This window comes from Aegilops tauschii, chromosome 1 (assembly GCF_002575655.3).
Source record: "Aegilops tauschii subsp. strangulata cultivar AL8/78 chromosome 1, Aet v6.0, whole genome shotgun sequence".
Classification (NCBI taxonomy): Eukaryota; Viridiplantae; Streptophyta; class Magnoliopsida; order Poales; family Poaceae; genus Aegilops; species Aegilops tauschii.
Window position 1 is genome coordinate 398,656,714 of NC_053035.3, and position 17,571 is coordinate 398,674,284.

At 44.6% G+C, this 17,571-nt stretch overlaps 1 protein-coding gene and 1 long non-coding RNA gene across 2 annotated transcripts; one reads left to right on the forward strand and one right to left on the reverse strand.

The window, feature by feature from the left end:
• Positions 1 to 1,543: 1,543 nt before the first annotated feature.
• Positions 1,544 to 2,411, reverse strand: LOC109759755 (uncharacterized). The gene has a single exon (XM_020318594.3). The coding sequence runs from the start codon at positions 2,346 to 2,348 to the stop codon at positions 2,088 to 2,090; it is 261 nt and encodes an 86-aa protein (XP_020174183.1). The 5' UTR covers positions 2,349 to 2,411; the 3' UTR covers positions 1,544 to 2,087.
• A 9,886-nt stretch (positions 2,412 to 12,297) lies between these two features.
• Positions 12,298 to 13,610, forward strand: LOC120963351 (uncharacterized). Its single transcript, XR_005755308.3, has 2 exons — positions 12,298 to 12,681; positions 12,927 to 13,610. It is a non-coding gene; the product is annotated as an uncharacterized lncRNA (long non-coding RNA).
• The last annotated feature ends 3,961 nt before the right edge of the window (positions 13,611 to 17,571 follow it).

Consider the following 17,571-nt stretch of genomic DNA (forward strand, 5'->3'; position numbering starts at 1 on the left):
CGCGCCCCCTCTCCCTCTGGTCCGAATTGGACTAGGAGGGGGGGCGGCGCCCCCTTTCCTTCCTCCCTCTCTCCCCCTTCCTTCTCTCCTAGTCCAACTAGGGAGGGGGGGGGGAATCCTACTCCCGGTGGGAGTAGGACTCCTCCAGGGCGCGCCATACAGGGACGGCCCTCCCCCCTCCTCCACTCCTTTATATACGGGGGAGGGGGCACCCCATAGACACACAAGTTGATCATTGATCTTTTAGCCGTGTGTGGTGCCCCCTCCACCATAATCCACCTCGGTCATATCGTAGCGGTGCTTAGGCGAAGTCCTGCGTCGGTAGCTTCATCATCACCGTCATCACGCCGTCGTGCTGACGGAACTCTCCCTCGAAGCTCTACTGGATCGTGAGTTCGTGGGACGTCATCGAGCTGAACGTGTGCAGACCGCGGAGGTGCCGTACGTTCGGTACTAGGATCGGTCGATCGTGAAGATGTACGACTACATCAACCGCGTTGTCATAACGCTTCCGCTTACGGTCTACGAGGGTACGTAGACAACACTCTCCCCTCTCGTTGCTATGCATCATCATGATCTTGCGTGTGCGTAGGAAATTTTCTGAATTTACTACGTTCCCCAACAGCCACTGTGAGCAATGACGTCCCAGAAAGAAGTGAGGATGCGGGTTGACCGGTGCGAGTGGGGGGTGTCGAGGTCGTCGCCAGATCAAGGGGGGGGGGGCTTAGAGGGGTGGTCGTGACGGCGATGAGCACGACAATGCGAGGATGTTGAGGAGAGGGTGGGGCGGTGAGGGGGCGCGCGGTAGCGCCCTGCCGACTGTGTAGATGGTGGCAAACAGATAGGGCAGGTCAAGATGGTGGCACACATTAGGAAGAAGAAAATTGAGGACGAATAAGAACGGTGTCGGGCGCTTGATCAGCGTTGGATGCTAATCCGGCGTTTCATAAAATTGACTGACCGCTAAAGTTTTTTCAAACACATGTTAAATAGGTGCTCGATCCCCATGATTATTGGTGTTGTTGGCCAGACCCGGCCGGCTTTTTCAGTCGCTGGCCAGTGGCCACTTGAGCGGAGCGATACCGCCTACCGCGTGGTGGTTGCTTTCAGGGGAGCAAGAAAGTCAAGACCTGGAAAATAATCAAACACTGAAGCTGCTAATGGGCCCTCGTTTGCGTGTCACGTCGCGAGTTCGCGCCCTGATTTGTTTAGGGCTAGTTTGCGCGAGGTTGTCAAACCAGGCGTTTGCATCGGCAGCAAGTTGATCACGGGCGGTGACTTGACTTGGACTGGCGAGGCCTGTGAGAGATCCATCATGAGCTGCGCTTTGCGTCGTAAGATATCACCATCTTTTTTTTTCTTATTTCTCCCCCCTTGGGAATATTACCACGATTGCATTGCCCCTCAAACAGCGCAGAAATATTTTTCTTCCTTGCAGCACACATGATGTTGAAAGGGAGTAACTTTTGCACTCATCATGCACAAGGTTACCCGAAAATGTTAGTACAAAACTTGAAGCAGAATCCTCTGATGGCCAAACAAGTTTCTCATTAACACGAAATGCTTAGTATATATAGTATTTATGTTTTGATAAAGAACGGAACCATAATACTAGGAGCACACACACACAAGCAAGGACGGACGGATCGGACCATAAAATACTTGCTGATCCATCCCTCCTTTTTACAGTACCGTACACAAGCACACAACACAATCAAACCGAAGCAAGCAGCAGCACACAACCTGAAGACCAGACGTACGATCGACCAGACCTGCTCGAGGAGGAGATGAAGACGCAGCGGCAAACATATCAGTAGGTTGGCACTAAAAAACATTCGCAGCCCCCGAGATGCCAGCAGCTGAGGCTTCATCACCAACCAGCAGCAGCGAGAAGATCATCGAGAAACTAGGGATGGAGAGACCAGTTGCTACCTCAAATAAGGCAACTGAATCCGCCCACCACTGACGCCGACGCGACGGAAATTTAACAATACCGGTAGTAGTAGTATTTTGCTCCGGCCTCTGCTGCGCGCACAAAAAATGAGCACGGAGTAGCAGCAGAGGACGGGCGTGAACACAGGAGCTGTTCACTTGGCACCGGCGTCGCCGGCGGCCGGGAGACCGCCGGTGCCGGCGCCGTTCTTGTCGGCGCGGACGAGCCCCGCGGCCATGTTGGCGACCGCGGCGACCACGTCCTTGATGATCTTCTCCTTGACCTGGCCGCGGCGACGCAGCGGCATGCTCCCCTTCGGCACCCTGTTGTCGCTGCCGCCGCCGCCGCCGGAACCGGCGCCCCCTCCCGCCGCGGGCATCGCCGGGGCTGGAGCCTGGTATCCCTTGGTGGCCATTCTTCCGGCGAGGGGAGAGGTTGGTGGATTGTTTCGCCGTCGAGGCTGGGTATACTCCAGGTTCTCTCTGAGAGCGGGATTAAATAGGCGGTAGCCGGGGAGCAGAGCGCGGCGTTGGCCGGAAAAGAGCACTGGTGGCGGGTCCCAAAAGCGCGCTCGGGCGTGGGCCCCAAAAGCGTATCAGGCTCGGGCTCAACCAGGCAGGAGATTGCGTCTCAGTGACGGGTGGGGTAGCCCGGTGTAAGGTGGGGACGTGCCAGTGACTCGGCACGGCAGAATGCGTCCATATCTACATTTTGGACGGTCGAATGTGGGCCCGCTTTGTACTTTCCACGTTGGCTGCTGCTGCTAGTGGCTGGCTTGGATGGCAAGTCAGTACTGCAAGCTTTCCCAAAGGAACCTGGGACTAGCCACAATGGGTAGTAACATAGAGTAGTAACATGCCCATGTTAGTACTCTATGTTACTACCTCAATAGTGGGTAGTAACATAAGTGTGGTAACATGCAAAACTTCATTTATTACATTATAGACTCATATTGCATTGGGACATGTGATGTTACAGTAACTAGCTAAGTTACTAGTACTACATCTCTCCTCATTAACTCATTGCCACATAAGCAAAATTGCTGAGTTGGACTCGATGTTACTACCGAAGTTACTCCCACTGTGGCTAGTCTGAAGACGTACTATCACGTTGTCGCTCGTCAAGTCGTCACCCACTGATGTTGGGAGTGATGCAGGAAAATCATGGGAAGAAGCAGATTGGATTTGCGGGATCGATCCGCATCTTCATGCGCGGACGTGCTCTCGCTTTCATTACCACCAAGTGCTAGCTTGAGCTGTGGATGGGGGCGGCCGGCCGATTGGCACCTCGATCGGAGAAAGGCGCGTTCACATGACATATAGAATTGTGGGCCCGCTTTGTACTTTCCACGTTGGCTGCTGCTGCTAGTGGCTCAGCAGTGCAAGGTTTCTCGAAGAAACATGAAGACGTATCGCGCTGTCGCTCGTCAAGTCTGTTTAGAGAGAAACGAGAGAGGGAGAGCAAATGATGGAAAGGATATTCTCATTGATTGAAGATTGGGTATATATACCCTAGTACAAGGCGGTTTACAAAGAGCGGTTACCAAACTGTGGAACCGACATAGCAGTGATTATTAACTAATAATTAATCTAATTAATTATTTCCTAACACTCCTCCTAATCGTTGCTTGTCTTTGTGAATATACATCATCTTGAAGACTCCTCCTTCCTTGTATGTGTTTGCCTTTGAGAATGATCATCATTTTCATCTTGAGAAAGACTCCTCCAAAAACCCTATGGAAAAAATATGAGGAGAATAGTATTTGATATGTTGTTAAACTCCTTTAAACCCCATGGGAAAATAAGGATAAAATGATACAACATATAATGATTATTGTCTCATGAGAACTCAATTGAGAAAAACCTTTGTTGAAGGAGAAAACTCATATTTGAGTTTAGAGAACAATAAATATGTCTTGAGTACTTCCTTTAAAAACCCCGATAAGGAAAATAGAAAGTATGACATATGATCTTTGAGAAGATATTGCCTCATTAAAAACCATTATGAGAAACTTTGAGAGAAAACTCATAAGGGAAAAGAGTGCGATTATATATGCCATTGAAAACTCCTTTAAAACCCAGTGGGAAAAATATAAGGAGAAAATGATATGGCATATACTGACACTTGTGTTTATATTGTCTTGTTAAAAACCTTTTATGAGAAACCATTAGGGAAAACTCTTGAAGGGAAAAAAAGTACAATAGATGCAATCTAATGATTTTTAAGGGTTATACTTTGGGAGATTACTCCTGAAAGATTGTGGATGTCGCCTAGAGGGGGGGTGAATAGACGCTTTCAAATAATTACGGTTTAGGCTTGAACAAATGCGGAATAAACCTAGCTGAATTTGACAAGCACAAAACCTACAACAACTAGGCTCACCTATGTGCACCAACAACTTATGCTAAGCAAGATAAATAACTAAGTGATAGCAAGATATATGACAAGAAACAATATGGCTATCACAAAGTAAAGTGCATAAGTAAAGGGCTCGGGTAAGAGATAACCGAGGCACGCGGAGACGACGATGTATCCCGAAGTTCACACCCTTGCAGATGCTAATCTCCGTTTGGAGCGGTGTGGAGGCACAATGCTCCCCAAGAAGACACTAGGGCCACCGTAATCTCCTCACGCCCTTGCACAATGCAAGATGCCGTGATTCCACTAAGGGACCCTTGAGGGCGGTCACCGAACCCGTACAAATGGCAACCCTTGGGGGCGGTCACCGAACCCGTACACTTTGGCAACCCTTGGGGGCGGTCACCGGAACCCGTCAAATTGCTCGGGGCGATCTCCACAACCTAATTGGAGACCCCGACGCTTGCCCGGAGCTTTACACCACAATGATTGAGCTCCGAACACCACCAACCGTCTAGGGCGCCCAAGCACCCAAGAGGAACAAGCTCAAGGGTACCAAGAACCCAAGAGTAATAAGCTTCTCAACTTGTAACTTCCACGTATCACCGTGGAGAACTCAAACCGATGCACCAAATGCAATGGCAAGGGCACACGGAGTGCCCAAGTCCTTCTCTCTCAAATCCCACCGAAGCAACTAATGCTAGGGAGGAAAATGAGAGGAAGAACAAGAAGGAGAACACCAAGAACTCCAAGATCTAGATCCAAGGGGTTCCCCTCACATAGAGGAGAAAGTGATTGGTGGAAATGTGGATCTAGATCTCCTCTCTCTTTCCCCTAAAAAACTAGCAAGAATCCATGGAGGGATTGAGAGTTAGCAAACTCGAAGAAGGTCAACAATGGGGGAAGAACACGAGCTCAAAAGATAAGGTTCATTGGGGAAGAAGACCCCCTTTTATAGGAGGGGAAAATCCAACCGTTATGTGCTCAGCCCGCACACGAGCGGTACTACCGCTCGGGCGGAAGAAGCAGTGAAAAGGAGCAACAAAATAAGAACCTTGGGGCGGTAGTACCGCCGATAAGCGGTACTACCGCTCACCCCAGCGGTACTACCGCTGGAGGAGCAGAACACGGGACAAAAGGAGGCAGGACAGAGCAGAGTACGGTGGCAGTAGTGCAGTAGCGGTACTACCGCTCGACCGGAGCGGTACTACCGCTTATGGGCGGAACTACCGTGCCTTACTGCCGCGCGACTACCACTGAACCCGACACGAAAAGATCAGACCCAAAATCGAGGCGGTAGTAGAGCGGTACTACCGCTTGACGCTACAAGCGGTACTACCGCTGCCACCGCGGTACTACCGCAGGGAGAAAAACAGAACTGCCAAAACTTCTTCATATGAGCTCCGAATTGAGCAAACTCAAGCTTGTTGGATACAAGACGACGAGTAGCATCAGAACAGCGACTGGTTATAGAAAGAAGAGGTAGGGAAGGTATGCCAACAAAATAGAGGAGTGAAACCTCCAACCGAGAAGAACCGGCATAACCTTCCAACATCGAAAACATCATAGAAGATGCGAGTGAACTCCGCTTTCGATGAACTCGAGCTTGTCATCAAGATGACCATAAGCTCCAAAACTCACAAAGAGAAAAACCAAACAAGAACCAAGAAAGATGATGCAAGGATGCAATGGTTTGAGCTCTCTACGAATGATACGATCAAGCTACTCATCGAGAGCCCCCCTTGATAGTACGGCAATCGATCATATAACCCGGTCTCCCAACTACCATCATGAGACCGGTAAAATAGAAAACCTATCAAGGGCAAACCTTTGCCTTGCACATGGTCCACTTGAGCTAGATGATGACGATCTTGACTCCCTCAAGTTGGACCACCTTTCTTGGTTGCGTTGGCTCGATGAAGACTAGTTGATTGCTCCCCCATACTCCACTATGGGTGAGCCACTCTTCCGCACATCTTCACAAGTCCATTGTCACCACAATGGACGGCAAGCTTCAAGCATTTGATCTCTTCATGATGCTTCACTTGAACTTGCACACCGCAACATCTTCACAAGTCCATTGTCACCACAATGGACGGCAAGCTTCAAGCATTTGATCTCTTCATGATGCTTCACTTGAACTTGCACACCACAACCTAACCCCACAAAGAACTCTCACGAAGATCATGGGTTAGTACACAAAGCGTAATTGATAATGCTTACCACACCATGGGATCGCTTGATCCCTCTCGGTACATCTTCTACGCTTTGTGAGTTGATCAAGTTGATTCACTCTGGACTTAGTCTTGATCAACCTTGAATATTTTCAACTCTCTTCATTTGGATGATGTCTTGAAGATATACATGAATGATCACACAATCTTCTTCTCCAAGACATGCTTGCAATAAGCTCAACTCTCACATGACCAATCTTTGGATAATTCCTTAATAACACCTTGGTCACCACATAAACTCCTTGAAACCAACACATGGACTTCAAGAAATGCCTATGGACAAATCCTTCAAATATAACTCAAGGCAACCATGAGTCCATAGAGATTGTCATCAATTACCAAACCAAACATGGGGGCACCGCATGTTCTTTCAACTCCCCCTGAACTTTGCAAATCTGGAGGATGTGTCCGACCAATTCTATTGACATGATCATAACATTAGGAATAATCCGTTGGATTTTCCAGTATTTTGTTTGCAAATTTTTTGCTCACTTTCTATAATTCATGAGGATAAGTGATTTTCGAGCAATGTGCTTTATGATGTTGCTCTTCATATAACCTGTAGGTATTGAGTAACACAAGTGGTAGAATCTTGATAAAATCAAGTTATGCGATTCTGATGAATCTCAACCACATGGTTTTGAGTGTGGTTAATCATTCTTCTAAGCCAAGCATATTTTCAATGCCTTTAGATAAAGTAATTATGTCAGAATGATAAGTGGAAGTAGCCATTAAATTCTATTTATATGAATTCCATAAGAAGGCTATTCCATCAAATTCAGTTATTGATATGGCTTTGTTGGGATCAAGTAAAGAGCCAATATCATATATCATATCATGGTCAAATCTTGATTTTCCTGATGGAATTGTTCAAGATTTATTGTGAACTTGAGATATAAGTTAATATTCCTTATATCGACCATATACCTTTTGTTGGGGGTTGCACTTTGAACAAAGATAGCAAATATAGTGTCAGGCCTGACGTAGTTTGCAATAATATGAGTGCATTGACATTAGTGAGATAGAACTTTAGGTCCTGATATCACTTCATTATCACCCCTAGGTATGAATGAATTTGTACCCTATCAGGGGTACTATGACCATATTACATGTCTTTTATTGGTATGATGTATCCACATTGAACTTCTCGTATATGTCTTGGATATATGTAGACTGATATGTATTCTTGAGAGAATGCTCAAGTTGTAAGCTTAAGCTAAATTTGGTTGAATCCAAATTTTCCGTCTTGAGATGATTATGTGTATGTTTAGGTCTTGTATAGACATTGATGATGAGGTCATAAATATACGCTGAGGTGATGAAAGGAAATCAAATCTAATATTCCTTTATTAAACATGTAAATAATCATCATTATTCGAGTAATCCTTTTGAAGAAGGAACTCATTTAGTCAGTGGTACCATATGATTTCCGACTATTTCAATCATAGAGTGACTTATGAAGTTTTACACAAAAATTGTTGCGATTTACTTTTGGATTCGGAAGCATAAGCCCTTCAGGGACTTCAATAGACATTTCCGAAATGAGTGACTCATATGAGTATGTAGCCACTTCATCCATCAACTGCATGGATAATATTATTATTTTTATTGCCAATGATATTTAACGTCGAAACATAATTCCACTCATATCAAGAGGGTATGTTACATCATTATGGATGTCGGGTCTCTGCGTGAACCCTTTTGCTACAAGCCTCGCTTTATCACCACCTCATTGACTTTGTCTATGAATGAGAAGTTTATAGTATTCCATAGGGATGATACTTATGAGGAGTAGGTATTACTGCAGTAAATACTACTCGTTTGCAGAGCGAGTGCTATTCTTCGTTACTTGCTTCCTTTTATGTGAACCAATATGAGTGCAAGAGGCACTCTACTCTGGATTTTGGTTCAGGGCCCAAAAGGTCTTAGCAATTTGAGAAGTAATACATGTCGACAAATGTAGTCTTTAGTTTATATGATTCTAATGGAATCATTGAAGTTTGTGGATAATATATTCATTCCTTTTTAACTCCTTGTGATTTCCTACAACAAATGGAGTCAAGGTGTTTCGATGTCCCGGCACCAAAACATTTGTGCACATTTATGCCGGGCTTTGGATGATGAGCATCCAGTGAGGTGTCTCTCAACTTGATGTTGAATTACATTTACTGGTTGAGGATTTAATTTCCTCTGTTTCCGCGGAAGCATATGAGAAGTTATATCTCGTTTTGTCAGATTTTCTTCCCCTCTTGCTCTCATTTGGGGAGAAGAGTGGTTTATCAGGTACCTCCACTCTTCCTGACACTTTACTACAAGAATATAGAATTTAGTGACACCTTGTCATCAGTAAATGTATGTGGCAAATTTGCAATGTGTTGCAAATATATGATTCTTTAAACTTCTAGTTCAGATTCTTTGAGTACGTGGATATAAGGATTGAATGTCAATAACATTTCTAATTTATTTCTCAGCATTCTTTGTGGTACTTATCTCCCCCTAATGCCAGAAAATATCCTTATTGCTGATGCAATCAGCATACGGGCTAAGGATAATTTTGATTGACGGATAAATTGTTATTCCTCACATAGATCCGTAATTTTTTTTGTGAGTGCCCATTGATGTACGCTGGAGTGGTGATATCAGTGTGTAACCGAATTATCGCAGATGGGAAATACTTTGTTGATTTCCACGCAGTTACTACAAGGGGAAAGTAGTATGATATGCAGTTGGTATGATTTAGATCATACTTACGGTGTGTAAGGCCGTATCTGTCCAACAAGAGGCTGGTAAATTTACAATTCTTTAAAAGTGGTCATCAAATTCATTTGACTATCTTTGATAAGAAATTTAGTTAAACCATTCTCGGTATGTACATAGGGTATTGAATGTAATCAGAATTTTTTCGTGAAATGAGTTCAACGACATTGTCCATTCGAATGGGTTTAATCTTTGTTCAGGAGAATTTGCTCCTACTTTGATAAGTTAAGCAATTTATTGAGTAAGATCATGGTTGTGTGTGATACGAGACACACTTGAAAACACTTTTTGAATGTGTATATGAGTACCATGAAGTATCTAAATTACCCAGATAATGGTTAAACAATCCACATATATCTTTTGAATGTGTTCAAGGAAGAATAATTAAGTGGCCTGCTTAGAATTTTAAGGTGAGAGTGCCTTAAAACTGATTTCCCTGTGGCACATGCGGTGCACATAAAATCTGATGATTTGGGAAAATTTGTAACTTGATAAGTTGTGACCAACAGAATTATCAATAATTTTCTAATCATCCCCGAACCAGGATGGCCAAGGCTATCAAGCCTAATATTCAATTTATTAATACTTACAAAATCATTGTGTACGCAACAATATTGAGTATGAATTGAAACATACATTCAAACTTATCGAATATTGTATCCAAGGGATATGATATTGGACATTTTACTACATGTAGTAGTACAAGTATAGGCTAATAATATGTTGGGATAATTAGGAGATTACCTAAGGTCTCCAATATTATTGAGTGCAAATGAGTTCATCCTCCATTTTCTGCACTAGATTTTGGTCCTCCTTCTGATGAAGATTCTGAGAACAATTCTTTACCAGAATCTGGTTGTTTTATTTGCAAATTTTCAAATTTATCCCATTGAACTTATTTGCCTTTTAATAAATTTGTGGTGTGGTTCGACCATATGTTTGAGGGTTTGGTAATCATAGGTACAATATTTATATAACCACAAATCTGACAAACTTGAGAGTTGTCTTTTGATCATTTGAAAACGACCGATCACTATTAAGAGATAATTCTGTCTTTGGTTGTCTATTAGCCTCCACTTTACTTCGAATTCCTCATAGTTCTATTTTGTGACCACTAACTTGCATACTATTCTCGATACTAGCAAGAATTTTAAATTATGGTATATCACCCATTGGGTGAATCTGATGATTTTAAGAAATTCCATGTTTCTTGATCATAAAAAAAGGTAGTATCATCTTAAGAGGATGTAAAGTGCATTAAGGGCTTTTCAACTGGATCTGTATATAGGAAAATATTTGATCACGAGATCTCAACTTGAAGTTGATTAAAGTGACATAATTGTGAGATGCAATAGACTTGATGTTTTGAAATCGAATGGGTGATCAATCGTGATGTGCTCATGGCAGCATGTTTCTCTCAAGGGAAAAATTGTAGTGAATAAATATCCATCCATAATTACTTAGTTTGAGAACTAAGTGAAGTTGATGACATATAAAATGCAACATGTATATACTTAGCTATCAAGAGAATAGCCATTGCAGAAGGTGGAGTTGTAGTGGCAATAGGCCACGGGTGGACACAATGACTGATGTCATGAATCATCTTAAAATAAATACTCCCACCTAATCATGAATTTAGTGCATTTGGAAATGTCAGGCATGTGTTACATGAAAATACTCATGGACAAGATGATCCTTGGTGAACCTGGGTGTATCCTTCAATACAACAGATGTGGTGAAATCATTGCTAATGTTTTGGACTTCATTCTTGATAAAATATGTGACTTCAGAGTCACTGCCAAAACACATAGACTTTTCATGTTTATCATTGGTTAGTCACTATGAAAGTATAACCACAATTTGATGTGGACCTAGCAATAGCGTTTGAGACACTCAACCATTTCTATAAATTGTGGTATCCATTTTAATGAATGGACGACACTATAATTAAAATAGTGACATAGGCTCCACTGCCATGTATTTTACCAATGTAATAGAAGGTAATTACCGGTATGTGCAAATATTTGCATAGTTGTCTATGACATATTAAAGCAAAATGAGGCTTGAATAAATGATATTTGTGGAAAATATTTGCCATTTCAGCATGTAGTGTTCATGCATGAATACCTTTTACTATGAGAGTAAATATCTTTTTTTTAGTGAACAACAACAATTGCTTCAGAGGAGCAATTTTTTTATGATAGCTGATGCTATACACTCATATGTGTAGACCTCCATTTATATAGAATAACACTTTGAAGATAGTCATCGGATGCGGTGTAGATCTCGCAGTAATAGAAAACATAGTCCGACTTTTGTCAGTAGATGTTCATAATTCTATTACCTTATGTTATGCAAAATGTATGAAATCACATTGAAGGTAGTCATCTGTCAAAATGACATGATGTAGACCTTGCAGTAATAGTGAATAGTCTGCAAAATTTGCAGTAGATGCCAGTATTACCTTATGATATCTTGAGGTAGTCACATATAATATTAATATTTGAAAGAGCACTTCGAAGGTAGTCATCTTATCAAAATGACAAGATGTAGACCTCACAGTACGGATGGATAATCTGCAAATTACGCAGTAGATGCCATCAATACCTTGTGATTCCAAAATAAAATATGGTGTAGTCATATTAAGTATAATCCTTGTTTTGAATTTACATCATGATTTGCAAGAGAGAGAAAAATCAATTGCAAAACATAGTTGTTGCACTTATTCTAAAGAATAGCACTAGTATCTTGGGGTCCATTGCAGATGTAATGGTCGACCCATCCATCAACATAGGCTCAATGCCTTGGGACTCGACCGATATGATATACTACGGTATTAACCAAAATCTAAAACAGTAAGCCTGATGGCTTGTGTTCATGTAGTATTAAGTGTGATGACTTGTGTTCATGTTGTCAAAAAAAAAGCGTGATGACTAGTTTGCCAATAAAAGAAACTAGAAGGGCTTAGTCTCAAATGGCCGAAGAGATAAGGTCTCCTATCGTCATCCTCAATGCATCTGGAATCAATCGATTTGTTCGGTATTCACATAGAGCACCGGCACCGCCGCTGCGTACCATAGTGTAACTGGGAGAAGGAGAGGCCGGGGGTGGCGCCAGAGGGCTTGCTCGTCCAACGCCGCGCGCCGGAGGGCGCTGCCTGGCGTCGCTGCGTCCCGGGCCGCTGCGTCGACGTTGCTGTAGTGTCGTGGGCTGGTCGTGGCTACCGGTGCCGCCGCGGTGGAGATCGCCGTTCTAGGCGCCGGCCATTGGTTACCCCGAGGACACGCCGCCTGTACTGGAGGGTATGCCGCGCCGTGGTCGTGCTCCGCCTGAGGGAGGAGCGCCGCATCGAATGCTGCATCCGAGAGGTGGAGGACGCCGTCGTCGCCAAACGACGAGGTACGCTCACTGGGGCTTCTTCCCTTCTTCCCTTCTTTTCTCTTGTTCTTGATGCAGATTCTTCTATTCTTCTTGATTGAGAATTTCTTCCTATTTTCGTTTGAGTAGCGATCAATCCGTCTCACCACGAGCATACGCCGGATGAAGCGATTTGCAAAACAGAATTTGTTATTAGATTTTTGATTGATTGCAAGAAGACAAAAACAAATTGAAGAATGTCCTGATCCAGTTTTCCTCTTTTACAGAAGCATGTCCATTGATTACTGCCGTGGACGGGAATATGGCTAATCGAATCGGCGGCATTCTTCTCTTCTCCTGTGGTCATTTCTCAGCGGAGAGCAAAAGTGCTGATAACGTGTTTAGAGAGAAACGAGAGAGGGAGAGCAAATGATGGAAAGGATATTCTCATTGATTGAAGATTGGGTATATATACCCTAGTACAAGGCGGTTTACAAGGAGCGGTTACCAAACTGTGGAACCGACATAGCAGTGATTATTAACTAATAATTATTCTAATTAATTATTTCCTAACAAAGTCGTCACCCACTGATGTTTTAGGAGTGATGCAGGGAAATCATGGGAAGAAGCAGATTGGATCTCGCTTCTTCAATTACCAACAAGTGCTAGATTGGGACGTGGATGGAGAAAGACGCGTTCACATCACATATAACATATTTATAAAGCAATTTTCAATGATTATGGCCTTTTGGATCTCGGCCTCGACGGAGGCCGAATTTTTGAAAAATTCAAAATTTCAGTTTCAAAAAATCTGAAAAAATGTGTACAAGTAAACAAGAATGTGAGGTGTATGTGTGTAAAATTTCAGAATGAAATGCGTTGATATGCGACCTGTAAAAAAAAAGACAAATTCATGGTCTGGGAGTTTGAAATAGTATAATGTGTTAAAAAGCCTTAGATTTGTTTTCTTACATCGCTTGTGCATTATGCCTTCATCTATATATGTTCTTTTTTCAGAATTTTTTCAAATGTAAAAATATGATTCTTTTTATGAATTTTGAATTTTGCATTTAGAGGCCTCCATGGAGCTCGGCCTCCAAAAGCAATTTCCGACCTTCGATGTCGTACCTAGAATCAGACACACTAAACATTCACAGACAGTGGCCGAGGCGGGGGGGACCAACAGGGGCCCTGTGTAACGCCCCAAGACTGACGCTCCAGACGCCTTTCATGTTTTTCGTTATCGTCGTGTGCATTCATTTGTTTGTTGCATTCATCATGTCATCATCCGTATTGCATCGGCACTCGTTGCCGCCATTGTTTTTTTAAACTTGCATCTACTCGTAGTTGCCGCGTCCCCCTTGCTTTCGTTGACCGTTTCGAGACCAACCTTATTCTTCGTTTGCCCTCTTGCCTAAACCGGAGTCTCATCGACCCCTCGCCCATGTCCGAAACTTCCTCGAACCTGAACCGGACTTTCGTTACAGTTGGGTCCGGATCATCCCCAAAAATCTTTAAAACAACTTCGGTTTCTTCTTTGACTCTCCTAACCTATTTATCTCGGACCGTCCGATTAAGATCGGAGGGCCCGAGTAGCCCCTAAGCCTAGTCCACCTGCTATATATATACACCGGATCAAACCCTAGCTAGCCTGTCCAATCCATCAATCCCGTCTCCGCCGCCAGCCATCCAACTCCCTCCTTCCTCGGGATCCTCCAGATCCACCGAACTAGCCACCCTCTCCTCGATCCAAATCCTCTCCGACCACCTTCCTCGTTTTCCGCCGCCGCCCAACCACAGCCAGCCACACCCAGATCCGATCCATCCATTCGCAGCGCCACCCACCTCCCTCGTTTTCTTCACCGGACCAACCAGCGCCTCCACTCGATCCCTGGCCGCCTCCTGCCCGAGCGTTTCCTCCTCCCTGCCTCGCTCGAACCCAAAGGAGAGGAGCTCCTCCTCGACCATGCCGACCACCTCGCCGGAGCACAGCACCCTCGGAGCCCCGAGTCCCGTGCCCTTCGCCGCCTCCCGTGCGCCTCCGCTCATGCCTGAGCACGGACGCCTCGCCGTCTCCCTGCCTTGCCCGCGTCCGCGCAACGGCAGCAGCACAGCCCGAACCTTAGTCCGACCGTCGCCGGCGCGCCACTGCCGGAGCACCAGCAGGACCCTCGTGCTCCCCTTTCTCTCTCTGCCTTCTTCCCCTTCCCCGTTCTCAACTCTCTTTCTCTCTGTCTCTTTTTGGACAAGGAACCGATGGAGGCCGCCATGGCTTTGGAGTTTCACCACCGCCCCATCTCCTGGATCTGTTGCTCCGCGCCCGTCCAAGGCCTTCCTCGCCCGGATCCGCCCAACTCTGGCCTCCCTCGCCTCTCCCGCGTCACCGGAGCCCCGCGTCCAAGCCCCGGCGACCCCTCCTGGACCTGCTGCTGCCGCCAAGTTCACCTGCCGCGGCCTCTGCTTCCCCTGCTTCGAGCAGCAGTTCGGGATCGAGCGCGCCCGCTCGCCCGATCGTTGACCTCCGCGGCCTACTGCTACCTCTCCACGAGCTGGGTTGGCCCATGGGTGAGGACGCGCCCAACCCCTCTCCTGTGCACTGCTGGGCGAGCCAGATTCGGCCCACACATATTTTTTCCGTGCCCTGCGAATTTTGCCATTTATCCCAAAAACTGCATATTTACAGATTGGACCCTAAACTTCATGCATATAATAATTCACAAACCGTGCATCGGATTAAAATGATTTAAACATGTAAAGTGCTTAGAATTTCATCTAGTTTCATAATATCTAACTTTCATTCATGTTTAAAATGTCTAAATGTGCCGTTTGAATTAATTTGCATAAATAGCATGCTAAAATGAATTATTTCATAACTAAATAACCGTAGCTCCATTTTAAATAAACTTTATATGTAAACGGGGTAGAAAAATGCATAGAATAACTTGGTTCACTTTATTTTGATGTTTAACAACTTTAAAATATGATTTAGGGCAGAACAGTAGCTAATTCAAAATATGGACATGAGGATTTCCCGGATTTATTGTTTGATGTTTCCGGCCTCATTTAAACTTGCCTAAATGTGTAGTTTACTTATGCTTCACCCCTTGCCATGTTAATCAACATTTAATATTGTTGGGTACACAAACGAGAGAGAACTAAATATTTGATGTGGTGTTTCATTAATATGCAACTCGTTGCATATTGAGCTCCACTTAATTTGTAGTATTGTTTGTGCACTTTGCCATCCCATGCCTCATTAAACCGGACATGCATCATACTTGATTGTGCATCGTGCCATGTTTATGTGATGGTTGTTTACCATGTTGTTTGCTTCTTTCCGGTTTGCTTCTCTCGTTAGCTTCAGCTTCGTTCCGGAGTTGTGAGGATTCGTTCGACTACGTCCGTTTGTCTTCTTCATGGACTCGTTCTTCTTCCTTGCGGGATTTAAGGCAAGATGACCATACCCTCAAAATCACTTCTATCTTTGCTTGCTAGTTGTTCGCTCTATGCTATGCCGCGCTACCTACCACTTGCTATATCATGCCTCCCATATTGCCATGTCAAGCCTCTAACCATCCTTTCCTAGCAAACCGTTGTTTGGCTAAGTTACCGCTTTTGCTCAGCCCCTCTTATAGCGTTGTTAGTTGCAGGTGAAGTTGAAGTTGGTTCCATGTTGGAACATGGATATTTTGGGATAACACAATATCTCTTATTTAATTAATGCATCTATATACTTGGTAAAGGGTGGAAGGCTCGGCCTTATGCCTGGTGTTTTGTTCCACTCTTGCCGCCCAAGTTTCCGTCATACCGGTGTTATGTTCCTTGATTTTGTGTTCCTTACGCGGTTGGGTGTTATGGGAACCCCTTGAGAGTTCGCTTTGAATAAAACTCCTCCAGCAAGGCCCAACCTTGGTTTTACATTTGCCTACCCAAGCCTTTTTCCCTTGGGTTTTCGCGAGCCCAAGGGTGATCTTTATTTTCAACCCCCGGGCCAGTGCTCCTCTGAGTGTTGGTCCAACCTGTCAGCCGCCGGTGGTCACCAAGGGCAACTCTGGGCTGGCCTATCGGAAGTTTGGACAATCCGGTGTGCCCCGAGAACGAGATATGTGCAGCTCCTATCAGGATTTGTCGGCACATTCGGGCGGCTTTGCTGGTCTTGTTTTACCATTGTCGAAATGTCTTGTAAACCGGGATTCCGAGACTGATCGGGTCTTCCCGGGAGAAGGAACATCCTTCGTTGATCGTGAGAGCTTGTGATGGGCTAAGTTGGGACACCCCTACAGGGTATAAACTTTCGCGAGCCGTGTCCGCGGTTATGTGGCAGATGAGAATTTGCTAATGTCCGGTTGTAGAAAACTTGACACTTTACTTAATTAAAATACATCAACCGCGTGTGTAGCCGTGATGGTCTCTTCTCGGCGGAGTCCGGGAAGTGAACACGGTTCTTGTGTTATGGTTGTGCGTAAGTAGTTTCATGATCACTTCTAGCTTCACGCCCGTTGCGTTGCTTCTCTTCTCGCTCTTATTTGCGTATGTTAGCCAGCATATTTGCTTAGTGCTTGCTGCAGCTCCACCTCATTACCCCATCCTTCCTATAAGCTTAAATAGTCTTGATCTCGCGGGTGTGAGATTGCTGAGTCCTCGTGACTCACAGATTCTACCAAAACAGTTGCAGGTGCCGACGATACCAGTGCAGGTGACGCAACCGAGCTCAAGTGGGAGTTCGACGAGGAACTTGGTCGTTACTATGTTTCGTTTCCTGATGATCAGTAGTGGAGCCCAGTTGGGACGATCGGGGATCTAGCATTTGGGGTTGTCTTCTTTCATTTTGGTTCCATAGTCGGACCTTGATTGTACTCTGAATGATGTATGTTTAATTTATGTTTTGTGTGAAGTGGCGACTGTAAGCCAACTCTTTATCCCATTCTTGTT